Consider the following 21,143-nt stretch of genomic DNA (forward strand, 5'->3'; position numbering starts at 1 on the left):
CAGTTTCTATCAGGAAAGGCAGGAATAACATGAGATGGGTGGTTGGGAAAGGATTCTTTGCCATTTGTAAGGTAAGACTGAAGGATGAGGAAGAACTGATCAATTGAAGATATGGGGAGAAAAGTCTTTCAGGTAGAAATAGTAATGACAGTGGCCCCAAGGTCAGTGTCAGCTTGGCTTGTTCAAGGAGTTCAAGGACTAGAAATAGACAAAATTTTATATATACATGTATATCTCCAAAGAGTAAATATTTGTGGAAGCTAGCTACTCAAAGCTTAAAAGTTATATAATATTTATACATAATTAAGAAATAGTTAATAAAATTAAAAATATAAGCCAAAGTAGAAAATCAGTATTTAAAGGGTCCTTCATACTGACTGATATTTTATGTATAGTGCTAGGATATTAATTGACCCATAGTAGTTTTGTGTTTATCAACGTTTTACATATAGGTTATATACAGGAAAAGTACCACAGTACTCCATAATTTTTTGAGATGGAGCTTCGCTCTTGTTGCCCAGGCTGGAAATGACATGGTATTGGTTCACTGTAACCTCCACCTCCTGGGTTCAAGCAATTCTCCTGCCTCAGCCTCCCAAGTAGCTGGGATTACAGGCACCCACCACCAAGCCTGGCTAATTTTTGTATTTTTAGTAGAGACAGGGTTTCACCATGTTGGCCAGGCTGGTCTCAAACTCCTGACCTCAGGTGATCTGCCTGCCTTGGCCTCCCAAAGTGCTGGGATTACAGGCATAAGCCACTGCACCTGGCCTTCCATAATTTTTAAATGTTGTCCCCAAAGGCTAATATGTTGCATCTATAGATACAAACTGGCCATCAGCCCTTTGAACTAAATCAAGTCCCCCACCTTTTTGCCCAAGGGCTTTTGCACATGCTGATCCCTTTCCTGGAATGCCATCCCTGTGTATCTCCCTCACTTCAAATTCCTCAGTTATACACGAGGTCACAGTAACACTGTACTTTCTCAGAAGTCTTTTCTGAACCCTCCTCCAGTTTAAATCATGTTAACATCTTCATCCAACCCTTTATTCCCCTTCAGAACACACATTACAATTTGTAAGTACATCTTTTTGTTAATTTCTATCTTCCCTATAATGTAGTAAACTCTATGACAGAAGAGATCATACCATGTTTCACTGTCAGATCCCCAGAGCCTAGCAGCATCTGGCACATGGCAGATACTCAGTAAATAAGGGGTAAAGATGGTTAAGTATATTAATTGTTCAACATTAATTGATACATCTAAACAAAACTGTTTAAGGGCAAATGACAGGGTTAATTCAACACAAGAATTTGTTTTTTGGCTGGGCGTGGTGGCTCATACCTACGGTGCCAGCACTTTGGGAGGCCGAGGTGGGAAGACTGTCTGGAGACAGGAGTTTGAGACCAGCCTGGGCAACACTGTGAGCTCTGTCTCTACAAAAAATTAAAAAATTAGCTGTGCACATGCCTATAGTCCCATGTGCTGTGATCAGTCCAGGTGATGGGGCAAGACTGTCTCAAAAAAAAAAAAAAAGATTATATGGTTTTTCAGAAGTCAGATGATTATGTTTTGAACACAAAGGTCATAGTAAACAAGATCTCTATTGAGACGGACTTGTAAAAATATATAATACTTAAAATAGTACTTACATGTTTAATAAAATACCCACAGCCTTATTAATATACCTCTAGATACTATATGTTTATAAATACTGGTAGACAGAAGAATATTTATAGTGTATTTGAGCTAGAATAGGACTGTTGTAATGGTATAGGCATAAGACACAGATCCTATCCAGTGAAAGATGACTCCACCAAAGACCCATAAACAGCAAAGCAAAACTCAGACTGTAATAAGTTCAATGTATAAGCAAAGTGCTGTGTGAAAACAGAGTAGAGATTAAGATCCAGTTGAGAGAACTGGGTAGGTCTAATGAAGGATATGGTAATGAGGAATAAGTAAAATTTCAACAGGTAAGGGAAGTTAGAGCAGGAGGAAGGTACACCTGGCTAAACAGTGTGGAGTTGAGCACAGGGATGATGTGGATGGATAGGTGATAGGATAGCAATTCAACATTTATACAGTAGTTATGCAGTACTATCATGTACCAAGCATTTATTCTAGGCTGTTTCTTTTCTTTTTTTTTTCTTTTTCTTTTTTTGAGACGGAGTCTTGCTCTGTCGCCCAGGCTGGAGTGCAGTGGTGCGATCTTGGCTCACTGCAAGCTCTGCCTCCCAGGTTCACGACATTCTCCTGCCTCAGCCTCCCAAGTAGCTGGGACTACAGGCACCCGCCACCACACCTGGCTAATTTTTTTCTTTTCTTTTTGTATTTTTAGTAGAGACAGGGTTTCACCGTGTTAGGCAGGATGGTCTTGATCTCCTGACCTCATGATCCGCCTGCCTTGGCCTCCCAAAGTGCTGGGATTGCAGGCGTGAGCCACCGTGCCTGGCCGTTTCTTAACATATATTATACAATTAGTCTTTTTCCATGATACTTATTCTTCAGAATAACTTTCATATCAAAATATCCTACAGGGATTGCTAACTGACAGTAAATTATTAGATCGGTTCCAAAGTAACTGTGGTTTTGCCATTAAAAGTAATGTGAAAATACATCTATAATTTGTGAAATATTATCTTTACTGTAGTCTTCTAAATGTAGTGTAAAAGCAAGTTCACTCTTTCCATTTGCCCCAGTCTTCCATTAAAAAAGAACATTTAAAAATCTTACTGTATAGAGATTATTTTACTCAAATGGGATAATCTATGTTTTCAATAAAATTCAAAATAGTTTCTTTTCTTTGTCCAAATGCTTTAAGCAGAGGATAAGGTGAAGGAAAGTATGTGTGTGAGAACCATACTGCTTCTACCATTCAGAGTTTTAAGTGGCTGCCATGGCTTTAGAGGTATATATTAAGAAAGCAAGGTATTTAACAAATTTTCAAAACAGTTCATTTTCTGAGTAGATTTAATCTTTTTTTTTTTTTTTTTGCAAATTACATTAACAAGAATGTAATGGTATGAGTTTTGAGGTCTAGTGGAAAGACCACAGGCCTTAGGAAGGTCACTTAAACTCTTAATGGCTGTTTCTACACCTTTCAAATGATATACCACATGTTGAACCTTACCCAGGCTGTAAGAAGTAAAATAGTCAGTCCCTCCGCATCCTCAGGGGTTTGGGTCCAGGACCCACATTGCCAAAATGTGTGTGCGCTCAAGTCCTTTATATAAAATGGCATAGTATTTGCATATAACCTAGATCACCTCTAGATTACCTACACTACCTAATACCATGTCAAAGCTTTGTAAATAGTAGTTACATTGTACTATTTTAAAATTCATATTTTAAAAACAGCTGTGGTTTTAAAAATTGTTTTTCTTCTTTTTTTGACACAGTCTCGCTCTGTCGCCCAGGCTGGAGTGCAGTGGCATGATCTCGGCTCACTGCAACCTCTGCCTCCGGGGTTCAAGTGATTCTCCTGCCTCAGCCTCCCGAGTAGCTGGGACTACAGGCGCTTGCCACCACGCCCAGCTAATTTTTGTATTTTTAGTAGAGACGCGGTTTCACCGTATTGGTCAGGCTGGTCTTGAACTCTTGACCTTGTGATCCGCCTGCCTCGGCCTGCCAAAGTGCTGGGATTATAGGCGTGAGCCACCGCACCCGGCAATTGTTTTTCTTCTCTAAATATACATATATATTTTTTGACAGAGTCTCACTAAATATTTTCTATTCACGGTTGGTTGAATCCATGAATGTGGAACCCACGAATACAGAGCTGACTACAGGTTATAAAAAATATTTTTGGCCAGGCGCAGTGGCTCACGCCTGTAATCCCAGCACTTTGGGAGGCCAAGGAGGGCGGATCACGAGGTCAGGAGTTCGAGACCAGCCTGGCCAATATGGTGAAACCCTGTCTCTACTAAAAATACAAAAATTAGCCATGCATGGTGGCACGTGCCTATAGTCCCAGCTACTCAGGAGGCTGAGGCAGAAGAATCGCTTGAACCCGGGAGGCAGAGGTTGCAGTGAACCCAGATCGTGCCACTGCACTCCAGCCTGGGTGACACAGCAAGACTCAGTCTCCCAAAAAAAAAAACAAAAAACAAAAACAGGCTGTGGCTGGTGGCTTATGCCTGTAATCTCAGCACTTTGAGAGGCCAAGGGAGGCAGGAGTTCAAGAGCAACATAGCTAGAAACAGTCTCTACAAAAATTAAAAAGTACACCATCACATTTCTAACACACAGTAGAAGTACCACGCTTATGTCTAAAATGGTACAGTAACAAATTATATACGATGAATATCATTTAGGGCTTTAGACTACTGTGGGTGAGAAATAATTTTTTAATCTACTGTTTAGCAAACAAAGCTCCTGCTAGAATATTGAACCTCATAAATGCTCATTTTTTTCTCATTTTTCATCTGTCTTTTTGTTGTACTTGAGATTTCCTTAACTTTCCCTTCTACTCCTTTTATTTTTTAAAAAAATTTCCTCCATATTTTAAAAACTTAAGTGCATCTAAAATTTTCTAAATATTATTTTTAATTTTTTTTTTTTTGGAGACAGAGTCTCACTCTATCACCCAGGCTGGAGCGTGATGGTGTGATCCTGGCTCACTGCAACCTCCGCTTCCCAGGTTCAAGTGATCCTCCTGCCTCAGCCTCCTGAGTAGCTGGGAATACAGGCATGTGCCACCACGCCCGGATAATTTTTTTTTTTTTTTTTTTGAGAAGGAGTTTCGCTATTGTTGCCGCTGGAGGGCAATGGCACAATCTCAGCTCACTGCAACCTCCACCTCCCGGGTACAAGCAATTCTCCTGCCTCAGCCTCCTGAGTAGCTGGGATTACACGCTTGCACCACCACACCTGGACAATTTTGTATTTTTAGTAGCGACAGGTTTCTCCATGTTGGTCAGGCTGGTCTCAAACTCCTGACCTCAGGTGATCCACCTGCCTTGGCCTTCCAAGTGCTGGGATTACAGGTGTGAGTCACTGCGCCTGGCCCATGCCCGGATAATTTTTGTACTTTTAGTAGAGATGGGGTTTCACCATGTTGGCCAGGCTGGTCTCGAACTCATGACCTCAGGTGATCTGCCCGCATCACCCTTCCAAAGTGCTGGGAATACAGGCGTGAGCTACCAGGCCTGGCCTCAATATTCTTTATATGGCATGTTTGTTTGAATACGGTTATGTGCTGCATCATGATGTTATGGTCAATGACAAACCATATATGAGGGTCATCCTGTAAGATTATAATGGAGTTGGAAAATTCCCATCGCCTAGTATTTACTATATTATACAGAAGTCCTCATTTTAATGTTGATAGGTTCTTGAAAATCCCGACTTTAAGTGAAATGACATGTAATGAAACCAATTTTATCATAGGCTAATTAATATAAACAAGTGTTAAGTTCCTAAGGCATAGTTCTGGTCATGAAAACCACCAAACCTCTAAATAAAGACCTAAAACACTTCCTTTTTTTTTTTTTTTTTTGAGACGTAGTCTTGCTCTGTTGCCCAGGCTGGAGTGCAGTGGCGCGATCTCAGCTCACTGAAACCTCTGCCTCCCTGGTTCAAGCGATTCTCCTGCCTCAGCCTCCGAGTAGCTGGAACTACAGATGCCCGCCATCACGCCCGGCTAATTTTAGTATTTATTTATCTATTTTTTAGTAGAGATGGGGTTTCACCATGTTGGCCAGGCTGGTCTTGAACGCCTGACCTCAAGCGATCCACTCGACTCAGCCTCCCAAAGTGCTAGGATTATAGGTGTGAGCCACCGCGCCCGGCCCCTAAAACACTTCTAATATCAAACACTGAAATAAATGTGAACTATACACACATTTAAGAAAGATTAATAAAAACACATAAGATAATGTATCCAATTTTTGGTCAATCAGTGAGCTATGGCAGTCATCATGGTGGTGGGTTACTTCAGGGAATACATGTTTGTAAAGCAAAAATTTTAAGGAGCACCTCCTACCAACATGTAGTTCAGAAACAAACAATAACAAATAGGAGGGCTTGTTTTTTGTTTTTTGAGATGGAGTCTTGCTCTGTCACCAGGCTGGAGTGCAGTGGTGGCACGATCTCGGCTCACTGCAACCCCCACCTCCCAGATCAAGTGAGTCTCCTGCCTCAGCCTCCCAAGTAGCTGGGACTACAGGCACACACACCCACGCCCAGCTAATTTTGGTATTTTTAGTAGAGATGGGGTTTCACCATGTTGGCCAGGATGGTCCCGATCTCTTGACCTCGTGATCCACACACCTCCGCCTCCCAAAGTGCTGAAATCGTAGGTGTGAGTCACTGCACCTAGCCTTTTTTGTTTTTTTTGAGACAGGATCTTCACCCTGTTGCCCAGGCTGGAGTGCAGTGGCATGACCACATCTCGCTGCAGCCCTGACCTCCTGGGCTAAAGCGATCCTCTCACTTCAGTCTCCTGTGTAGCTGTGACCATAGGTGTGTGCCACCATGCCTGGCAATTTTTTTTTTCTGTAGAGACGAGGTCTCCCTATGTTGCTCAGGCTTGGTCTTGAACTCCTGGTCTCAAGTGATCCTCCTATCTTGGCCTCCCAAAGTGCTGGGATTACAAGCATGAAACACCACACCTGGCCCATTCATTCATTCCTTTTTTTTTTTTTTTTGAGACATAGTTTCATTCTGTTTCCTAGGCTGGAGTACGGTGGCGCAACCTCAGCTCACTGCAACCTCCATCTCTGGGTCCAAGTGGTTCTTCTGCTTCAACCTCCCAAGTAGCTGGGATTACAGGTGCATGCCACCATGCCTGGCTAAATTTTGTATTTTTAGTAGAGATGGGGTTTCACTGTCTCTACTGGCCAGGCTGGTCTCAAACTCCTTACCTCAAGTGATCCACCCGCCTCAGCCTCCCAAAGTGCTGGGATTACGGTGTGAGCCACCATGCCTGGCTATTCATTCATTTTTCTTTTTTTCTTTTTTTTTTTTTTTGAGATGGAGTCTTGCTCTGTCACCCAGGCTGGAGTGCAGTGGCGCGATCTCGGCTCACTGCAAGCTCCGCCTCCCGGGTTCATGCTATTCTCCTGCCTCAGCCTCCCAAGTAGCTGGGACTACAGGTGCCCGCCATCACGCCTGGCTAATTTATTTATTTATTTTTTGTATTTTTAGTAGAAATGGGGTTTTACCGTGTTAGCTAGGATGGTCTCGATCTCCTGAGCTTGTGATCTGCCCGCCTCGGCCTCCCAAAGTGTCGGGATTACAGGCGTGAGCCACCACGCCCGTCCTATTCATTCATTTTTCAATCTGCTTATTCTAGTTCAGGGTTGCAGGTGGCTGGAGCCCATCCTAGCAGCTCAGGGCACCAGGTCGTTATCCACCCTGGCCAGGATGCCATCTCACTGCAGGGCACCCTCACACCCACACTCACTCAGACTGGGACCACTAAGACATGTCAATGAACCTAACAGGCACAGCTCTGAGATGTCGGAGGAAGTCAGAGTGCCCAGAGAAAACTCATGCAGATATATGGAGAATGCACAAACTCAACAGACAGTGGCCCTGGCCGGGAACTGATTTTTTTTTTCTCTTTCTCTCTTTTTTTTTTTTTTTGAGACAGAGTCTCACTCTGTCACCCAGGCTGGAGTGCAGTGGCACGATGTTGGCTCACTGCAACCTCCATCTCCTGGGTTCCGCACCACTGCACCCGGCTAATATATGTATTTATTTAGCTGGGACTACAGGCCCGCACCACCGCACGCTTGCTTGGTTGCTTATTTATTTAAGACAGAGTCTCATTCTGTTATTTACTTAACTTATTTATTTATTTATTTCAGAGTCTCTTTCTGTCCCCCAGGCTGGAGTTCAGTGGCACGATTATTTATTTATGACAGAGTGTCTTTCTGTCCCCCAGGCTGGAGTTCAGTGGCAAGATCTCGGCTCACTGCAACCTCTGCCTCCTGGGTTGAAGTGATTCTCGTGCCTCAGCCTCCCGAGTGGCTGGGATTACAGGCACGCACCACCATGCCTGGCTTTTTGTACTTTTAGTAGAGACAGGGTTTCACCATGTTGCCCAGGCCGGTTCAAACTCTTAAGCACAGGCAATCCACCTGCCTTGGCCTCCCGAAGTGCTAGGATTACAGGTGGGAGCCACCGTGCCTGGCAATTTTTTTATTTTTAGTACAGACAGGGCTTCACCATGTTGGCCAGGCTGGTCTTGAACTCCTGACCTCAGGTGATCCACCCACCTCAGCCTCCCAAAGTGCTGGGATCACAGGCATGAGCCACTGAGCCCAGCCTGATTTTTTTTTTCTCATCAATATTATAACGAAATGACATTTAAGCTAAGTGTTATTACAAAAAAGTCAAGAAGTTAAAACTTAAAGAACTCCTGAGCTCAAATGATCCGCCCACCTTGGCCTAGGTGTTGGGATTGATTACAGGCATGAGCCACCATGCCTGCCCCATTTTTTTTTTTTTTTTTGAGGCAGAGTCTTGCTCTGTCGCCCAAGCTGGAGTGCAATGGCATAATCTCAGCTCACTGCAACCTCTACCTCCTGGGTTCAAGCGATTCTCCTGCCTCAGCCTCCTGAGTAGCTGGGACTACAGGTGCACACCACCACGCCTGGCTAATTTTTGCATTTTTAGCAGAGACTGGGTTTTGCCATGTTGGCTAGGCTGGTCTCTAACTCCTGACCTCAGGTGATCCGCCTGCCTCGGCCTCCCAAAGTGCTGGGATTACAGGCGTGAGCCACCATGCCTGGCCCCAAAAATTAAAAAAAAAAAAAAAAAAGTTTAATGTACCTGTAGAGTCCCAGGTACTTGGGAGGTTGAGGTGGGAGGACTGTCTTGAGTCTAGGAGGTCACGACTACAATGAACTGTGGTCATGCCACTGCACTCTAGCCTAGGTGATTCAGCAAGACCCAGTATCAAAAAAAAAAATTAATGTAGCCTCAGTATGCAGTGTTTACAAAGTGTACAGTAATGTCCTAGGCTTTCACATTCACTCACCACTCACTCACTGACTTACCCAGAGAAACTGAGTTTCATTCATGATAAATGCCCTATACAGGTGTACCATTTTTTTATACCCTACTTTTACTGTACCTTTTCTATGTTTAGATATACAAATATGATTGTGTTATAATCACCTACAATAGTCAGTACGGTAACATGCTGTACAGGTTTGTAGTTCAGGAGCAATAGACTATACCATATAGCCTATGTGTGTAAGAACTATCTAGGTTTGTGTAAATACACTCTATGATGTGTGTTCACATGACAAAGTGACCTAACAATGCATCTCTTGGGATGGATCCTCTTTGCTAAATGACGCATGATTGCATCTTTTTTTTTTTTTTTTTGAGACAGTCTTGCTCTGTCGCCCAGGCTGGAGTGCAGTGGCGCAATCCTGGCTCACTGCAAGCTCCACCTCCCGGGTTCACGCCATTCTCCTGCCTCAGCCTCCCAAGTAGCTGGGACTACAGGCACCCGCCACCATGCCCGGCTAATTTTTTGTATTTTAATTAGAGACAGGGTTTCACCTGTTAGCCAGGATGGTCTCCATCTCCTGACCTCGTGATCCGCCCACCTCAGCCTCCCAAAGTGCTGGGATTACAGGCGTGAGCCACCGTGCCAGGCCGATTGTATCTTTTTTTCCCCACTATGTCTCGCCCAGGCTGGAGTGCAGTGGCTTGATCTCGGCTCACTGCAGCCTCTGCCTCCCAGGTTCAAGCGATTCTCCTATCTCAGCCTCCTGAGTAGCTGGGACTACAGGTGTTTGCCACTACACTTGGCTAATTTTGCATTTTTAGTAGAGAAAGGGTTTCACCATGTTGGCCAGGCTGGCATATCTTTTCTTATTTCTCAGAATAATTTTTTTTTTTTTTTTTGAGACAGAATCTCACTCTGTTGCCCAGGCTGGAGTGCAGTGGTACGATCTTGGCTCACTGCAACCTCCACCTCCCAGGTTCAAGCGATTCTCCTGCCTCAGCCTTCTGAGTAGCTGGAATTACAGGCACGTGCCACCATGCCCAGCTAATTTTCGTATTTTTAGTAGAGACAGGGTTTCGCCATGTTGGCCAGGCTGGTCTTGATCTCATGACCTTGTGATCTGCCCGCCTCGGCCTCCCAAAGTGTGGGGATTACAGGTGTGAGCCACTGCACCTGGCAACATTATTTGTTTATACTGTAAACATCACCATTCCAAACACGTGAGCCTGATCAACTAGCACAGAAATTGGTAACTTCTTCTGTACAGGCCAGATACTAAATTTTTCTTTTTCTTTTTCTTTTTTTTTTTTATACAGAGCCTTGCTCTGTTGCCCAGGCTGGAGTGCAGTGGTGTGATCTTGGCTCACTGCAACCTCCGCCTCCCGGGTTCAAGCGATTCTTCTGCCTCAGCCTCGCAAGTATCTGGGATTAGAGGTGCGAACCACTACAGCCGGCCTGGATCATAAATATTTTAATCTTTGTAGGCCACATGAACTCTGTCACAAACTATTCAACTCTGTTACTTAACAACTGACTGAACTCTCTTTGAAGTTATGATAACTGTGAGATGTTTCTTAGATATTCATGTTTCTAACAATGAGATATGCAATAAAAACTATGATGCTATATGAAACAAGCTAAGTTCAAAGAACTCAGGAACACTTAAAAGTTAAGGCCTTTAAGTCAGATTCAGAAAAATCTGGCATAAGAATCACTCTGAAGTTTCACTCTGAAGTTTCTAACTGGTCATCCTCTTATAGCACCCTACAAAAAGCATTAGCAGGTAATGTGTTGGTATGCAACAAGATCTTTTAAAGAAAATGTATATAATGCAAACAAAGTGAGATATACTAAAATATTTCAAATACAATCATAAGAAATGGGATTCCCCCCAAAAATAAATGTCAAAGAAAACTAAAAATGGACAAAGTACGTATTAAATATTGCCAATGTAAATTATCTTTGGAAATAACAAAAAGCGAACATTCAAATTTTACTAGATATTAATTATTTCCAACCATGTTAAGGGAAACTTTTGCCAGCATCAACCAAGTAGCAAAATGACCTTTAATTATATCTCTACCACTTCCATATAAAAAGATACAGACATATGTCAATTTACACTTAATTCAAGGAGTAGGGTACTACTGAAGGTATAAGTAGTATGTCGAATGTTGGAGTTTTTATTAACTTAGTAATGGTAAATATGCCACAATATAGTTATTTCTGTGTTAAAAAGGACTGTTATTTAGTTCTGGGAATATTGGTAAATAGCAATTGTTTATTCTTGTCAAATCTGAAAGTTTATAAAGTTGTCTTTATGAAACATTTCTCAAACAAAACAAAAACCAGCTTGTCCCTCCTTTTCTACCTCCCCAAAATTATAATAGTCTTGAAGGCAGGGACAATATGTATGTTGTTCATTGCTGTATCTCTGGCATCATAACCACCAGTAAAACCTCAAATTTTATTCTTGAGTATGAACTCTTAACAAACTTCTCTAAAGAATATTAGGGTTTCGACTATTTCATAATTAGAATTTTAAATATAAAGATCATACAAATGATACATATTTATATTGATAACTGTACAGAAACCAAACAAATTCATTAGTAGAAACTCATTCAGAGAAGTAGAAACAATTCTAACATTTCTAAAATCAAAAATTCGTAACTGTATAATAAGTTTATGTAGGGCAGTCCAGCTGTTCTAGGCAAGCAATTCTATTTTACCTTTCCTGGGATGAAGCAACAGAGATTGGAATCCACATATTTCATGAAAGTCATATTTAATAGTGACAGCCTTGTTTCAACAGCAGCAAGAATGTCTGCATGACGAGCTAATGAATGGTTTCTCCTTTCTGACTCTCTCCTATAATAATAATAATAATAAAAGCAAGGCAACCATTAAAGCAGTATTGTGGACTAAAATATTAAGCAATCAAGATGGCTTAATGAAACAGTCTTTTACATGTTAATTTAGAAATCTACAGTTGGGTCATAATTTAACTGTAATGATGAATGAATCACTATGCCTAGAAATCCTTACCAAAGACTGGTACTCATTGACAAAATATTTGAAAACAAACAAACAAAACAAATTATATATATATATTTTTTTTAATTAGGTTTTTTGGGGCCGGGCTTGGAGGCTCACGCCTGTAATCCCAGCACTTTAGGAGGCTGAGGCGGGTAGATCACCTGAGGTCAGGAGTTTGAGACCAGGCTGGGCAACATGGTGAAACCCCGTCTCTACTAAAAAATTAGCCAGGCATGATGGTGCATGCCTATAGTCCCAGCTACTAGGGAGGCTGAGGCAGGAGACTCGCTTGAACCCGGGCGTCGAAGGTTGCAGTGAACCAAGACTGCACCACTGCACTCCAGCCTGGGTGATAGAGCAAGACTCCATCTCAAAAATAAAAATAAAAATAAAGGTTTTTTGGTTATCAAATCTAGTGGCTATTAGAACCAAAGAAATTAGATAAATGAATGGATTACACATGGAAATATAGGCAGGAGATGATATGCTTTTGATGATAAAATTTAACTCCTTTAAACTTTTTAACAATTTAAGAAATAACTCAGACATAATAAAATTATCTTAAAGAGGACTAAATTTAGTGGTGTTTAGTATACTCACAGGATTATACAACTATCACCACTATCTAATTTCAGAATATTTTCATTACCACAAAATTAACTCCTGTAACCATTATCAGCCACTCCCATTCTCCCAGCCCCTGGCAATACTAATCTACTTTCTGTTTCTCTGGATCCACCTATTCTGAACATTTCAGATAAATGGAATCATACAGTGGCTTTATGTTTCTGGCTTCTTTCATTTAGCATAGTTTTCCAGGTTCGTTCTTGTTGTAGCATGTACCTTTTTATTGCCCAATAATATTCCATCATGCAGATATATCACACTTTGCTTGCTCATCAGCTGATGGACATTTGGATTGTCTCCACTTTTTGGCTATTATGAATAATGCTGCTAAAAACGTTTGTGTACAAGTTTTTGTGCAAACATTATGTTTTCATTTCTTTTGGGTACTTATCTAGGAATGAAATTGGTGGCTCAGACAATAACTCTCTGTTTAACTTTTTGAGAACAGCCAAACTGTTTTTTCTTTTTCTTTCTTTTTTTTTTTTTGAGACGGGCTCACTCTGTCGCCCAGGCTGCAGTGTAATGGCACGATCTTGGCTCACTGCAACCTCTGTCTCCCAGGTTCAAGCAATTCTCCTGCCTCAGCCTCCTAAGAAGCTGGGATTATAGGCACCCGACATCATGCCTGGCTAATTTTCATATTTTTGTAGAGACTGGGTTTCACCATGTTGCCTAGGCTGGTCTTGAACTCCTGACCTCAGGTGATCCACCTGCCTTGGCCTCCCAAAGTGCTGGCATTACAGGCGTGAGCCATCACGTCCAGCCTGAGAACAGCCAAACTGTTTTCTAAAGTGACTGCACCATTTTACATTCCCAACATTGATATATGAAGGTTCCAATTTGTCCACATCCTCCCCAACATTTTTCCATTGTAGCCATCCTAGTGGATATAAAGCGCTAGTGGATATAAATCTCGTAGTGGTTTTGATTTGCATTCCCCTGACAACTAATGATGTTGAGCACCTTGCATGTGCTTGTTGGCTATTACTTATCTTCTTTGGAGAAGTGTCTATTCAAAACCTTTGTCCTTTTTTTTGGAGACAGAGTCTTGCTCTGTCGCCCAGATTGGAGTGCTGTGGTGTGATCTTGGCTCACTGAAACTTCCGCCAACGGGTTCAAGTTATTCTCCTGCCTAAGCCTCCTGAGTAGTTGGGATTACAGGCACCCGCCACCACGCCCAGGTGGTTTTTGTATTTTTAGTAGAGACAGGGTTTTACTATGCTTCCCAGGCTGGTCTTGAACTCCTGACCTCAGGTGATCCACCACCTCAGTCCCCCAACATGCTGGGATTACAGGTGTGAGCCACCACACCTGGCCCCTTTACCCATTTTTAAAATAGGTTTTATTGTTGAGTTGTAAGAGTTCCTCATATAATCTGGATACATGATTTACGCAGGTTTTCTCCCATTTTGTGGGGTGTCTTTTCATTTTCTTAACGGTGTCTTTTGAGCCACAAAAGTTTTACATTTTAAGTCCAATTTGCTTAATTTTTTCTTTTGCTACTTGTGCTTTTGGTGTCACTGCCTAATCCAAGTTCATGAAGACTTACTACTATGTTTTCTTCTAAGGGTTATATAGTATAGTGCTGACATTTACACTTAGGTCTATGATCCCTTTTGAGTTAACTTTTATATACAGTATGAGGAAGAGGTCCAACTTCATTCATTTTCAAGATAACTAGTTGTCCCAGCATCATTTGTTGAAAATACTATTCTTACTGCATTGAATTATCTTGACATCCTTGTTAAAATCAACTGATTAAAAATATAAGGTTTATTATCCAGACTCTTGCTTCTGCTTCTTTGATCTACAGGTCTATCCTTATGCCAGTGCCATACTGTTTTGATTACTATAGCTTTGTACTAAGTTTTGAAAGTGGGAAGTGTGAGTCTTCCAATACTGCTCTCCTTTTTCAAAATTGCTTTGGTTATTGTCAGACTCTTGTATTTCCACAGGAATTTTAGGATCAGTGTATCAAGTTTTGGGGAAAAAAAAAAAGACAGCTGAATTTTTGACAGGGGTTACAAAAAAAAAAGAAGTCAAGAAACAAACAAAACATATTGTACCTTATTGTCAACCCCTATCACACTGAATGTGTAGATTAATCTGGGGAGTACTGTCATCTTAACAATACGAAGTCTTCGAATCCATGAACACAGAATGCCTTTCCACTTATTTAAGTCTTCTTTAATTTCTTTCAATGGTGTTTTGTAGTTTTTAGTATACAAGTCTTGTGCTTTTGTTATATGTATTACTAAGTATTCTATTCTTTTTGAAACTATGATAAAATGTTTTGAATTTCCTTTTTGGATTGTTCATTGATAGTGTATATAAATATAATTGATTTCTGTCTATTATTCTTATATCCCATATCCTTGCTGAACTGGTTTACTAGCTTTAATAATCAATTAGTGCACTCCTTATCCACAAGATCATATCATCTGTGAACAGAGAGTTCTATTTCTTCTTTTCCCATTTGGATGCCTTATATTTCATTTTCTTGCCTAATTTCTCTGGCTAGAACCTCCAGTAAAATGTTGATCACAAACGGTGAGAATGGACAAACCACTGCAGAAATCACATTGTGATCTTTGTGCCCTTTGCTATAAAAACTTGGGAAGCAATATGTAAACCATGAGACTGAAAAAAAGAAGTCAAGAAACAAACAAAACCAACTGCACATCATTGTCACTGCCACCCACAACATACCTTGGGAGTTGTGCTTTAACTTGTTTCTGACATAGATTATGGTACCTCTCCACTTTCAGAAATCCCTGATTCAACATTCTCTGGCAGACCAAGTCCATTCTTTTACAAACCTTCAGGGAGAAAAAAGAACAACAAAAATCAATAACCAAATTAATAAGAAACAACTGAGACTCATAACTGATGGCTTAAAGCTCTCTGTATCCCACTATTATTCCTCAGTTTGCTGTATATATCTTTTTTTTTGAGACGAAGTCTCACTCTGTCGCCCAGGCTGGAGTGCAGTGGTGCGATCTCAGCTCAGCACAACCTCCGCCTCCCAGGTTCAAGCGATTCTCCTGCCTCAGCCTCCCCAGTAGCTGGAAATACAGGTGTGTGCCATCATGCCTGGCTAATTTTTGTATTTTTAGTAGAGACAGAGTTTCACCATGCTGGCCAGGCTGGTCTCAAACTTCTGACCTCAAGTGATCTGCCCACCTTGGCCTCCCAGAATATTGGGATTACAGGAGTGAGCCACCACAGCTGGCCTGCTGTATGTAACTCTGATTCAGTATCTGTGGGTGAATCTCTCACACCATGTAATTTCTTTTTTTTTTTGAGATGGAGTCTCACCCTGTCGCACAGGCTGGAGCGCAGTGGCGCGATCTCGGCTCACTGCAAGCTCCACCTCCTGGGTTCACGCCATTCTCCTGCCTCAGCCTCCCGAGTAGCTGGCACTACAGGTGCCCGCCACCACACCCGGCTAATTTTTTTGTATTTTTAGTAGAGACGGGGTTTCACTGTGTTAGCCAGGATGGTCTCGATCTCCTGACCTTGTGAACCGCCTGCCTCGGCCTCCCAAAGTGCTGGGATTACAGGTGTGAGCCACCGCGCCTGGCCTCACACCATGTAATTTCTGAAATATCTCATTAAGAAATTAATACTATGTGCAGGCAAAAAAGTATCATTTACTTTAGGTGTTTGTTGGATGTTCTGAATGTATTCCCATTATTATGGTCACAGACTATAGTCCTGAAGATCAGTAAAACAATACATTTAAAGGTTTTTTAATAGTTTGAAACAAAAAAAATTCCTTTTTAGTCAGAAATGTATCCATTTGAGTCTAACCTCTTACAAAGTTTATATGATCTATAACCAGAATGAGAATTATTACTTATTTCTTCTAGTGATCTGGCTTAACTATGGAGAGCTTATGATGGCCAAGGCCTTTATATTAGACACTGTATATCCTCCAAAATATCTTTTTGAGATGGAGTTTCACTCTTGTCACCCAGGCTGTAGTGCAATGGTGTGATCTCAGCTCACTGCAACCTGTGCCTCCTAGGTTCAAGTGATTCTCCTGCCTCAGCCTCCTGAGTAGCTAGGATTACAGGCATGTGCCACCACGCCCAGCTAATTTTGTATTTTTAGTAGAGACAGGGTTCACCATGTTGGTCAGACTGGTCTCGAACTCCTGACCTCAAGTAATCCATCCGCCTTGGCCTCCCAAAGGGTTGGGATTACAGGTGTGAGCCACTGCGCTCGGCCCAAAATATCTTAGCATGTGTAGCAGAACATCAACTACTTTGAATCCTTAATATAGTTTTTTTTTTTTTTTTTTTTTTTTTGACAGGGTCTTGCTCTGTTGTCTAGGCTGAAGTGCAGTGCCATGATCACAGCTCACTGCAGCAACCTATCCCTGGGCACAAGCAATCCTCCTGTCTCAGCCTCCCAAGTAGCTGAGACAACAGGTATGCACCACCACGCGCAGCTAATTTTTAAAAAAAATTTTGTAGAGATGGGGGTCTACGTTGCCCAGGCTGGTCTTAAATTCCTGGGCTCAAGCAATCCTCTGCTTTGGCCTGCCAAAGTGCTATGGTTATAGGCATGAGCCACCATGCCCAGCCAGATATGGTGTTTTTATACAGTAAAAGCACAGGATCAGAAGTCAGAACAGCTAAATTTGAGTACAACTTATATGCATTCTTGTCCAAGTCATCTTACATTTGAAAACCTGAGTCAGCTACCTGTAAGACATGGATAATACCTAACCCATAGGATATCATTAGGATTAAACGAAACACACACTAAATCACTTGGTAAACTCTAAAGTGCTATATAAAATTGTTAAATAAACTTTGTTTATCTTAGTACTAATTTGAAAACTTTGTTTCACTTGTTATATTTCTGAGATATCCTAGCATCTTTCTTATCTTAATTACATCTAGTATACAGAATTCCTTTGTGATCTGATCTCTAAGAATTCTGCAGCAACTGAGTCATCAACCTGAAGGTTAATTCTCACCATATGGGGTAGATGTTGCAGTACAAGACATGGACATTTAAAAAAAAATAAATAAATAAATAAATAAATAAAAATAAAAAATAATAAAAAAAAGACATGGACAGTTAGGATCTGTCTTATGCTTCTTTCCATCTCTCATAGCACCCAAGCACAAACGATCAACAAATATTTGTTGAAACGAAATGCTGATGAAACTCTTGATGTAAGTTTGTTTTCTCCTGAGAACACAGGCCCTAAAACAAAAATCCTGGCAAACTAGGTTGAAGCTCAAGAAGGCTTTAATATTCTAATATTAAAAACCAGATAACTTCCTAAAAGGGTATTAAGGAAAACTGTTCTTTTCAATTTCAAAATTAAAGCACAATAAACTTTAAGTACGAAGTAATTTCTAATAAATAATGTTTGTTTGTTTGTTTTCAGACAGAGTTTCGCTGTCACCCAGGTTGAAGTGCAGTGGCGTGATCTCGGTTCACTGCAACCTCCCTCTACCAGGTTCAAGCCATTCTCCTGCCTCAGCCTCCTGAGTAGCTGGGATTACAGTTGCGTGCCACCACGCCCAGCTAATTTTTGCCTTCTGAGTAGAGATGGGGTTTCACCATGTTGGCCAGGCTGGTCTTGAACTCCTGGCCTCAGGTGATTTGCCTGTCTTGGCCCCCCAAAGTGCGGGGATTACAGGTGAGCCAACCTGCTTGGCCAATAATATGTTAAAATATGGTAGAATCTATTTCTAACTAAACTAAACCAGTTATCAGTATTTGTTCAGTGTCTACTGAAAAAAACAAAGACATAAACACAATACATATCAATATATGTAACTGCTTTTAACGAAAAGTAACTTTTTTCCAAAACAAAACATTTAGTGATTGGCCTTATTTTACATTTCCGCAAGGCTTTTTGATATGTGGTTTAACAGAACACAGGTCAATTTTCATACCTGTCTCTGCATTCAGTCGACTGAGGTATTCTTACCTCAGAAAATTCTGGAAAACACAAGAACACACAAGTGCACGTTTCATTAGCTATTAGTGTGATGCCATCATGTCATCAAACGTCATGTGGCTACTGGAAAACTCCATGTATACTTGTGGAAAAAATAAGCGTGCCAAACATAAATAAAACCTTAGTACTGTAAAAAAAAAAAAAACAGAAACAAAAACAAAAAACACACACAAATACTTTAGATCTTATGGACCCTGTGACAGGATCCTGGAAACCTCTCTGGGGTTTCTGGACCACACTTTGAGAACCAGTGCCCCAGTCCTGAATAATCACATGACCACAAACACCAGTACTGAACTTCATGTGGGGAAAAAAAAAACTTTTATGTTATTGAAGGAAAGAAAAGGGAGTGTCTGTGTATGTGAAATGAGGGCAACAGGGCTAACTTCTCAACTTATTAGGAAGTTAACAGATAATATCAAATAGAAGAAAATCAGCCAGAAGACTTGAAAGTGGTGCCTCTGGGGAATAAAAACTGGGGACTATAAAAACTATGTTTTGTTATTAAAACTATTTGATATTTTATTTTACTTATTTATTTATTTTTAGAGGGAGTCTTGCTCTGTTGCCCAGGCTGGGATGCAGTGGCGTGATCTCGGCTCACTGCCACCTCCATCTCCTGGGTTCAAGCGATTCTCCTGCCTCAGCCTCCCAAGTAGCTGGGATTACAGGCGCCTGCCACCACACCTGGCTAATTTTTCGTAATAGAGACGGGGCTTCACTGTGTTGGTTAGGCTGGTCTTGAACTCCTGACCTCAAGTGATCTCCTGCCTTGGTCTCCCAAAGTGCTAGGTTCACAGGCATTGAGCACTGCACCCAGCCTATTTGATATGTTAAATCATCAGATGAGTAGATAGTGGACTTAAAAATAAACTGAGGTACCCTCTAACACAACCTTGTAGAAAAACACTTCTTGTCTCTGTAGACTCTACAACCTTGTTGATAATTTCTGAGAAGAAATAATTTTTAGCAGCAATATATTTACAAAGACAAAAATTAACGTCAATTACTGCTGTAACAATTTTCAAGGTTCAGTCAAAATTATTTTACTAGTTTTGCTGCACTGAATCTAGCTAACTTCTAGGGTTTAGATATCTTTCAATAATCTATAAACTCGAATATGAGTGCTGGCTAGTGTAAGTATTTAAGTACTGGCTGGATGATGAGAATAAGAATAACCAGATAGGCCCAATTAAGAAGATCTCACATGACAAAAGATTTGAATTAGGCTTTGAAGGAGGAGAGGGCAAAGATTGCTAAGTTAGATGTAATGGTGTATGCAAAGGCACAAAGTCTGGAATGAACAAACCATTAGCAAGCAAACTACTTCCGAAGACAGATGAGATGTGTGGGTCAAGCTGAGAGGAATAAAATTTCCCATGTTTTGAGTTGAGAAATCAGATAAATAACTTTAAAAAGAGAATGAATGGCCGGGAGCAGTGGCTCACGCCTGTAATCCCAGCACTTTGGGAGGCTGAGGTGGGCAGATCACTTGAGGTCAGGAGTTTGAGACCAGCCTGGCCAACATGGTGAACCCCCAAATAAAAATTAGCTGGGTGTGGTGGCAGGCGCCTGTAATTCCAGCTACTTGGGAGCCTAAAGCAGGAGAATCGCTTGAACCCGAAGGTGGAGGTTACAGTGGGCCGAGACTGCACCAATGCACTCCAGCCTGGATGACAGAACGAGACTCCGTGTCAGAAAAAAAAAAAAAAGAGAATGAGTACCCTTCTGCAGAAGTTGGACTTAATAAACAAAAAAGAAGAAAAGAAAAGGAAAAGACCACCCATCTTTTGAAAGATCTGGTATTGGGAGAGCTGGCTGGTCATTTTCTGCAAGCGCTATCATACCAGGACTAAAGACGTGGTTCTGGAAATTTCACTGGAGATAGTGAAATAAATGTACATGAACCCCAAATGAAGTGAAAGATAAGAAAAAAAGGCCTATAAATGGAGCCTCAACTGACATTTATAATTAAAAGCTGATAAAAAGATTAGAGAATAGGAGGTCACAAAGATGGACAAATTAGAATGACACTACACAAGCCAACATCAAAAAGATTTTAAGCATAGCCAGGTGCAGAGGCATGAGCCTATAGTTCCAGCTTCCCAGCTATACTTGGGAAGCTGAGGTGGGAGGATCACTTGGGCCCAGGAGTTTGAGGCTGCAGTGTATGATGATCACACCTGCACTACTCCAGCCTGGCCAACATAGCAAGACCTCCTCTCAAAAGAAAAAAAAAAAAAGAAAAATTATTTTAAACATTAGGCAATATTGTAAGGAAAGAACAGTATTTAATGTGGTAGTTTTCCTGTATGTTCAAATGTTCAAGAAGCACTGACTAACCAATAGCACAAAAACACAAGAGATCATACATCTTTCGGCTGGGCGCATCAGCTGAGGTTAGGAGTTCAAGACCACCTGGTCAACAGGGTGAAACCCCATCTCTACTAAAAATACAAAAATTTGCCAGGCATGGTAGCGGGCGCCTGTAATCCCAGCTACTTGGGAGGCTGAGG

At 41.3% G+C, this 21,143-nt stretch overlaps 1 protein-coding gene across 2 annotated transcripts in view; it reads right to left on the reverse strand.

The window, feature by feature from the left end:
• Positions 1-21,143, reverse strand: part of FBXO28 (F-box protein 28) — a 43,147-nt gene that overhangs the window by 11,227 nt on the left and 10,777 nt on the right. For both annotated transcript variants that reach the window (XM_003814898.4, XM_008967772.5), the window contains exons 2-3: positions 15,348-15,457; positions 11,705-11,843 (exon numbers count right to left, since the gene is read on the reverse strand). In XM_003814898.4, the coding sequence (XP_003814946.1) occupies positions 11,705-11,843; positions 15,348-15,457 (249 nt within the window). The remainder of the gene's footprint in view (positions 1-11,704; positions 11,844-15,347; positions 15,458-21,143) is intronic.

The sequence above is a fragment of the Pan paniscus genome, chromosome 1 (assembly GCF_029289425.2).
Source record: "Pan paniscus chromosome 1, NHGRI_mPanPan1-v2.0_pri, whole genome shotgun sequence".
Classification (NCBI taxonomy): Eukaryota; Metazoa; Chordata; class Mammalia; order Primates; family Hominidae; genus Pan; species Pan paniscus.